Source organism: Gouania willdenowi, chromosome 22 (assembly GCF_900634775.1).
Source record: "Gouania willdenowi chromosome 22, fGouWil2.1, whole genome shotgun sequence".
Taxonomy (NCBI): Eukaryota; Metazoa; Chordata; class Actinopteri; order Blenniiformes; family Gobiesocidae; genus Gouania; species Gouania willdenowi.
Genome location: NC_041065.1, coordinates 4,021,232 through 4,029,819, shown reverse-complemented (window position 1 = coordinate 4,029,819; position 8,588 = coordinate 4,021,232). Strand labels below are relative to the sequence as shown.

General features: G+C 38.0%; 1 protein-coding gene and 1 long non-coding RNA gene across 5 annotated transcripts; one reads left to right on the top strand and one right to left on the bottom strand.

The window, feature by feature from the left end:
- Positions 1-1,518: 1,518 nt before the first annotated feature.
- LOC114456505 (protein IWS1 homolog) lies at positions 1,519-8,315 on the bottom strand. Of its 4 annotated transcripts, XM_028438316.1 has the most exons (14): positions 7,297-7,462; positions 6,280-6,347; positions 5,549-5,633; positions 4,584-4,662; positions 4,456-4,507; positions 4,281-4,387; positions 3,849-3,984; positions 3,682-3,764; positions 3,459-3,588; positions 3,257-3,374; positions 3,058-3,169; positions 2,730-2,786; positions 2,447-2,552; positions 1,519-1,763 (listed from the first exon to the last, which is right to left on the bottom strand). In XM_028438316.1, the coding sequence occupies exons 1-13, from the start codon at positions 7,334-7,336 to the stop codon at positions 2,453-2,455; spliced, it is 1,167 nt and encodes a 388-aa protein (XP_028294117.1). In that variant the 5' UTR covers positions 7,337-7,462; the 3' UTR covers positions 1,519-1,763; positions 2,447-2,452. The 4 variants fall into 4 exon arrangements, 1 of the variants encoding a protein (XP_028294117.1); XR_003672834.1 differs by lacking the exon at positions 1,519-1,763 and adding an exon at positions 8,299-8,315 and having other exon boundaries at positions 2,466-2,552; positions 2,730-3,169; positions 7,297-7,362; XR_003672833.1 differs by lacking the exon at positions 1,519-1,763 and having other exon boundaries at positions 2,466-2,552; positions 2,730-3,169.
- On the top strand, positions 4,269-5,738 carry LOC114456506 (uncharacterized). Its single transcript, XR_003672836.1, has 3 exons — positions 4,269-4,404; positions 4,479-4,685; positions 5,552-5,738. It is a non-coding gene; the product is annotated as an uncharacterized LOC114456506 (long non-coding RNA).
- Positions 8,316-8,588: the final 273 nt, after the last annotated feature.

Below are 8,588 nucleotides of genomic sequence, written 5' to 3'. Positions count from 1 at the left end.
AGGTAAACTCAGTACGTGACACCGGAGAGGGGGGAGGGCCATTTGTATATTAATTACTAATTAAAAAAAAAAAATAATTACTAACCTTGGATGATAAGCACCCTTGCACTAAGAAATGATACATGCTAAGTAAATAGTTTTATTTGTTCAAATTGATGTGTCTTTTATCAGATTCTACCTTAACCGCAGCATTGGTGCAAACTATCAATTTATCATGTTCCCATAGAATTAAACCAGGGAAATTGCACACGCTATTTTACTTTGCACCCTCATTCATACCCCTTTATAACACTACAGAGTACAGAGTATGTACACCTGTTTGTACATCCAACCTTCAAACACATACTCATTTGACCATAATTGACAACTCTACTTATGCTCCCACTATATGAATACATACTTCCGACGGGCACTGTACTAGTTAAAATTTAATTATGATTACGACAGCAACAATTTTTAAAATTACAATTGTAATTACACAGGATTACAATTATAATGAACCAAAACCCTGATCTAAATCATCTCCCTGAGTGATATGAAGAAAACATTGTGACCATCAACACTATCATAATAATAAACATGGTAGTTTTACTTCTGGAGGAGCATCAAGACTGATACACAGAGGTGGGAATCACGCTGTCAAACCAGCTACTTTGGGTGTCATTGGACCATTGTTAGATTCACCACTAATCTTAATTTACTAAGAAACCTGAAATAGAAAAACATGCCACCTGATCATTAGCTATAGTTATCCAAAAGAACTTTATAATATTGACCAGTAGTGCCACAGCAGCCAACAATCAGTAACCAGCAGCACATGGTGGGGTTGGAGCTCATTGGATGAGAAGAAAGCTAATGGTATCCTGTATCCTTAAAAGTCAAACTGAACATTCCACATTAAAGCTGTTGCTACATGCAGTGCCGGCCCTAGACTCTTTGGGCCCTAGGCCACATTTTCTTTTGGCTCCTCCTCATATGGCATTTTTTAATTGATATTTACACTATAGTTAATATTATTACCAGAATAATTTATAACACTTCCATAGTGGTCCGCACCATACCCACAAAGACGCTTTACATAAGAAATAAATATGGGCAAAATTACATTTTTGACATTTTATTTTGAAAAAACGGTTTCACATACACAAAAATAGTTTAGAAAAACTCAAATTTAACAGTAACATGTTCAATAAACAAATTATTAATATTATTAGAATAAGGCATTGCACAAAAAAACACCATGATAAATATATAAAGTTTAGCCTAAATTAAAAAAACAAACAAAACAATAACTGAACTTAAATAGCTGCAGCTTGAAGACTTAAGTGCAAACTGTAACTTTGCTACAAAAGAGATACATTTAAAGTGCCTCATCACATATTCTTTTTAATTTAAATATTAAATAATATTACAATACTAAAATTGCAGTAATGAACACACATCAACTTAAACAGTTGCAGTTCACAGAGGTATTGCACAGACAAACTATTTAGCAAAAATAGTGTCATTTTTTGGTGGTGCTTTATAAAGCAGGAAATAAAAGCCTATTTAAATGCAGTCTGAGGGCATCTGAAGACTTTATTCATAAAAGGAAATGAAACTACAGAATAAAAGTCCTGAAAATAAAAGTAAGTATGTGGAGGGTCTCAGAGCCGGTTTCCGTTGACGCTGACTTTAACTGCGTGGCACGTCACAGTCTGACATCGGATGGTTGCTAGGCGACGCACTTGTTTGTCCAAGCGCACCCTTCCATTCTTCGGAACCTGGAAAACAAAACAAAAAAGCCTCATTTTTCTGGGGTTAAAACATTTGTGCGTGCCGTGCACACTCAGTCGTGTGTGTGCACGTTTTGTGTGTCCTGTAATGGTGTAAGAAATAATTGATTTAGCAATTTATCGTGATATTTCACTGCAAGATTTGGTTTTGATCCAAAAAATGTCCAAAATCTATTTTTGTAGTCAAGTTTAACGATATATTTTTTTGTCGCTAACATTAGCATAGCACGTAAACGCTGGTCACTAGGTGTCAGTGAACGCATCATCAGACCTTGTTACACTACCTCACTCCTCATTGCTTTTCAGCTTTATTTTCATGAAACATACTAAACACTTTGAAACATGTATGTGGTTAAATTTTATTAAAGAAATGAACAACTTAACAGAATCAGAATCTGTTGTAGAAGCAAAAGTTAAAATTTAAATAAAAATGGAGTTTGACACTTTGATAAACATGCCACTAGTTTTGGATATTGGTGCTTGAATTACAGTTAGTTACTATTTACTTGTTCTCACAAGTTTAAAAAATGAAATAAATAAATTCTATCAGTTTTTCTATCTGTAGTGATAGCAGATGTCCACCAGGTGGCAGCAGGTGTGTTTACAGCTGCTTCCTGTTCTCTCATTGGTCAGTGAGCTAAGCTCAGGGAGGAGGAGGCGGGGCTACTCACCCTGTTTTACTCCACGTTCCACTTGGGTCGCACCACGTAGACTTTGTTGCTCGGCATGGGGACGCGAGCACGGTTACAGACGTCAGGGTCCCCGGGGCTCAGGGCTCTGCAGGAGGACAAGGTGTGACGTTACATACACAGGAAGTGAAACAGAATCAACCATTGATCAACCACTAACAGGAAACAAAAGCTTTGATTTCTGCTGAATGTTGTGAATGAGTACGTAACCATGATATTATGTGACTGACAACAAGAAGAAGAAATTAAACACATTTTTACTTACTTCTCCTCTCCAGTTAACTGCTTCTCAAAATCTCTGCGAGGAGTCTGACCACCAGAGCTACACACACACACACACACACACACACACACACACACACACATCCACGAGGTTAAGGAAAAGTGAATAGGAAAGGAGATAGGAGGGAATATTCAGACGCACACAGGAAGTCAGAGGTGGAACAGGAAATGAAACAGGAAGTACAGAGAACATCAACATGATGATAAAGGAGGAAATGATGGAGAGGATCAGTGGTGTGTGCTGCCCCCTGCTGGTCACTGGTTGGATGTCCCGCTGTGATCCAACATGTTGGATGTGGTTGTGGTCGTACCTGAGGCAGCGTCTCTGAGGCATCTGCTGGTCCAGATCTCTCCGCTGTCGCTCCTCCCTCGTCATCTCTCTGATGTTGGAGGTCACACCGAAGATGGGCCGCGACCACTCGTCTGAAAGGAAGGAAGGAACCATCATCTGTAACGATGACCAGCTGAAGCCGTACACCGTACACAGGTATGAGCGTGGGTGGGGCTTACGGATGAGCTTGAGGGCCAGCTCTTTGTTGGATCTGGTCTCTTTGGGATGTTTGTAGAGAAACATGACGGCTCTGCCGATGCCACTGTGCTTTAGGGTCTGCTGGCTAACGCCGGTAAGCTAAACACAGAGAGGAGGGGTTAAAGGTTAAAGGTCACAGAGAGGCACAGGGATCAGATGGAGCATCAGATAGATGAGTGAGACCTGCTGTAGGATCTTCAGCATCTCCTCTCTGATGTTCAGAATAGGCAGAGACCTATCAGGTAGAGGACTGATCCACTCCTTAATGGCTGACATCACCCCACAGTCTAGGAACGTCTCCTTCAAGTCCTGTCTGAGGGAAAAATAAACACAGCACAGCAGGGTGAGGTGAGGTGAGGTGCGTGTGTGTGTGTGTGTGTGTGTGTGTGTGTGTGTGTGTTCTTACTTCTTCAGGTGCTTCACCACCTGAGGCAGCAGTAACAACTTCTTCACAGCAAGTTTGTTCTGAATGTTCAGAGTTCGATCCTCCTGTTAGACAAACACACCCAACTCTTTAATGCTTTTACTTTTACTTTGAAGCAGGGAGCTTTATTGTGAAGGGACAGGACAGACCTCTGCGGCCTCGGTCATCTTGGCGATCATGGCACTGACCACGTCGTCTGCGTCGCTGATTAACGTTCCTCGAACACGACGACGACTTTTCATCGCTTTCTTACGAGCTAGCATGATGTCAAAGTCTGAGATGAAGCTGGTACCACACACACACACACACACACACACAGTTACTTTACTGGTGTTTTGGTGAAACCAGTGTCCATGTTAACTGATGACTGTCTTCTCAGCCACACCAGCTAACATGATCAATAACATGATGACCAGTTGCTTTCAATCACTGCAGTTACTCTGATAGCTAATGCTAACGAGTCACTACTGATTGGATGTGTGTCAGTAAGAGGGCGTGGCTCATGCTCAGGTGTCAACACTGTGTTCAACCAATGAGGTGATTGGTCTGTGATTGGTACAAAGTGTCAGATGTGAACTTACTGCTGCCCGCTGTGGTCGACGCCCTCGCCTGAGTCTGACTCCTCCTCCTGTGGCGCCGTCTTCTCCTTCGTCTGTTTGTCTCCTTCCAGGTGCTCCTGGTTGAAGCCCTGTAGACACGTTCTAGGTGAAAACTACACATCTATGTTCAATAGATCTATAGGCTATCAGTCGTTACCATGAACTCTTCCTCATCCTCAGACGCTCCAAAGATGTCTGCGATCAATTGTCTACACACACACACACACACACACACACACGGTCAGAACTCTGCTGGTGGTGATGTGACCTCTCTGTGTTACTCACTCATCCTCGTATCCAGACTTGCTGTTGCTGCTGTTTGAGTCGTTGTCGTCATCCGACATCACTCGACTCTTCTTCACGACTGAGGAGAGACGACAACATCAGGTGTGTAACTCCAACTGGTCACCATTATAACTGATGACTTGTTTAAATTGGATTTTATAAACCACAGAAATTGGTTAATAGTATAAAATGTAAGGAAATTTGGTTTAAACTAGCTAAAAAATATGTTAAAAATAAACATAAAATGTAGTGAAAAGTGGGTAAAAGTGACAACAATGGCTCAACATATGCAACATTAACTGGGAAAAGTGGTGGAAAGGGTTTATAAGTAATAAAAATGTCTTGAAAGTCAAAAAAGTTCAGAAAAAGCCATTGAAATTTGTGGCAGAAATGGGAGTAATTTAGTAAAAATACATTAAAAGGAGCAAAAATATGGTTAGAAAAAGTGATGAATATAGGTTACAATATGGCAAGTTTGGTGTAGTTGTAGAAAAAGGATAAAAATAAGCAAAAATGGACTCAAATTGTTTATAAAATATTTTTAGTCCCTTGAAGGCCTCTAGTGACCCCCTCCCAGTGTCTCGTGACCCAAAATGGAGTTCTGACCCAAAGGTTGAGAACACCTAATCTAAAGGAGTCTCTTTGTTCAACTTCAAAATGTGATGTGATGTGTGTGTGCGTGTGTGTATATATACAGTATATGTGTGTGTGTGTGTTTATATATACAGTATATGTGTGTGTGTGTGTATTTATATATACAGTATATGTGTGTGTGTGTGTGTGTGTGTGTGTGTGTGTGTGTGTGTGTGTGTGTGTGTGTGTGTGTGTGTGTGTGTGTGTGTGTGTGTGTGTGTGTGTGTGTGTGTGTGTGTGTGTGTGTGTGTGTGTGTGTGTGTGTGTGTGTGTGTGTGTGTACAGTATATATGTGTGTAACGTCTGATTGGTACAAACGTGTGATGTCTCACCAGGCTTTTCTTCATCCTCCTCCTCATCCTCGCTGTCAGACAGGAACTTCTTCCTCTTCACTGCAGACACACACACACGTTGATCCTGTGGAAACAGACGTTACCATAACGTTCAGAGTAGAAGTCAGGACTTTATGTTGATTTTACCAAAGGCAAGATTAGAACTAAAACAAAGATGTCTGTCTGTTCTAGGGTTAAATTATGGAATAATGTAAATAAAGAAATAAAAATGAGTGACACACTATTTAAAATATTAATATTCAATATTCGTTAGAAAAGATATGTAAAGTAGTATAAATATGTGTGTAAGAGTATGAAGTGTTCTTTGTTAAATGTTGTATATAAAAAAAGTATATATATATATTAGTTTTTTGCATTCTTTGAAAAAGGAAACTCAAATGTTCTTTGTTGCATGCTTGCATTTCTTTTGTGTATTATTTGAGAACGATAACTTGAATGTTATGATTTATGTTGGGCATATAAGCATTTTTGCTTCTGTCTGTTTCAGTCTTGTTTTCTATTTTTAAATTGTGATTTATTTTTAGACTGAAACAAATAAACTGAGACTATAATTGGGGACTTTTCTCATTTCGAGATGAAGGTGTGACTTATACACCGATGCCACTTATACATCCATTTTTGGTCTGACAGCAGTGGGTTAATATTGTTATTGTTTACTGTCAGTCAGTCTGTTGCTAAGTAAATTGTTGCTAAGGAAGTGTGTCTCTGACCTCTGACTGACGCCCAGCGCTGTCAGACGCAGGATGTTCGTCCTGCACTGGAGTCCCACCGCCGTCATCTGCAGAACGAAGCACACGTTAACGTTAGCATTAACAACATGTAAACTACATCTACAGTGGACACAAAACAAGAGAAGAAGAGCAGCTCATTGGTGGTAGATTAACTGAACTATTGGTTAGTTATGTCATGTTGATCGTGAGTTCATTAACTTTAGATTTGGTGATGAAGTGCTATGAGAGCTGTATTCAACGCTATAATAATAAAGTTTAATTGAACTGAAATGGTAATGTAGGTTTACATCAGTACAAGATGTTCACTGATATTAAAAAAAACAACATGTTAAAGATAATAAAATAAATATGGCACTTTATCAGTCACTTAAGTTAAATAAGTTAAGAAAATCAAGTGTTGGAAAATTTTAGAATATCAAAAATTGTCAAAAAGTATCAAACACCTCTCATAATAATAATAATAATAATAATAATAATATAATAATGAAAGTGACTTTGAGATTCCCTTAATGATATGCATTATAAACACAAATATTAATAATATTATTTAATATTACTGAACAGTGTAACGGTACAAATTGTATCCAAATTAACTGGTGACAAATAGATGTTAGAATTTATATGATTTGACACTTTTGCAAAACAATATAAACCAACAATAAATATTAAAATATCACACAAACCGAAGATTAATTGTATTTGAACATTTTCATAATCACTATTTTGATTTTGTGTTGACAAAATAGGAAAGTGATTTAGCAGCTTCCTGTTAGCATGATGCTAACAGGCCTTTATTGACATGATTCCGTGTATTCACTGTTAAACTTTAGGTAGTTAATGGTTGGTTTGGGTTGTTAGTTAGTTGATGGTGTTACACCAAATTCTATTTCTATTTCTCTGGTCTGTGTGAGCCAGTTCAAGCAGCCCAGTGGCAACAGCGCCCCCAATGGTCACAGAATGTGGTGTAACACCTGTAAGGAGGAGACAGTTAGGTACCTGAGCGTCCTCCAGAGATAAAGTTCTTCTCTCCGTCCATCTTTCACTTCGGTGTCGGTTCCGGTTCTGAGCAGAGGTTAAAATATGTCCGCTTATAGTGAATAGACTGTGAAATAATCTCCAAAACAGCGCAGAAGGAAGCAAAGAGATGAACTCTGCTTCTAAAGTTAAGAGTGGAACAATCACTGCGCATGCGCAAAGTATGTCGGAAATGTCTTTCAAGTTTTATTCGATTTTTTTTTAAAAACGAGAAAAAACAAAACAAAACTGTACTTGTCTAAAGCGTTTCCAAAATATTAAAACAAGGTCCTAAAAAAGTTATAAAATCTAATTGATGATTTTAATCAAAGAAAAAAACAAGTTCAAACTTCAGAAAACAATAATATTTATTATAATTAGAAATTAAAAACTGTTTTATTGCCAGGAGTGGATTAGAGTAGACAAGTGGTTCCTAAACTTTTCACTGTCCCGAGATTTCAGACATATATATATATATATATATATATATATATATATATATATATATATATATATATATAAATGCGGCCCTATATTAGGAAATAATTATAACTCTGTTCAAACTGCTCCATCTTCACATGAGTTCATTTTATTTATTTATTTTAATTCTTTATTTTTGTTTGAACAAATCACCCAAAGTAAACAAAGGGTTACATACAACACAAGTAAATAGATGAGTGTGATTTCTTTCTAAAAACAAAACTAAATAAATACAATTCAATAAAATAAACCAGAAAAAACAGATGTTATGGCAATTTTTATATTCATCATCATATCCTATGTTCATGTGTACAATTTGTCATGTTTTAATACATGACGACTCCATTAATCTTTACACTTTTGAACAGCTGAATCATGATTAAACAGTACAGATCGTATTATTCTCAGTGCAGCACAGTCTCTGCCAAGGCCAGAATCTCTGCTCACATGCAGACATACACTGACGCACACACTTATCAAGACAGATAAAGACTGGAGCCAAACCTTCTCATAACATCTTCATCATCCTCCAACATTGCCACTATGGGCATCTGACTCCCTCCCTTTTGTCTCTCACTGTTGGGACCTTTTCTTATCTGTATAAAAAGCTTAAGCTTTGAAACTGTTGAAGCGGGGCGCGGCACTTCCTTCGGACGTCCGCCTGGACGGACGCTAATTTTGTTTCACTTTGTTCCATTTTGTACCTTTTTCTTAGTTTAGAATAAACATTTTTTATATAAAATCATCAATGCTTCTCCTGGATTCCATCATTCAACCAGAGCAATGAATCATGT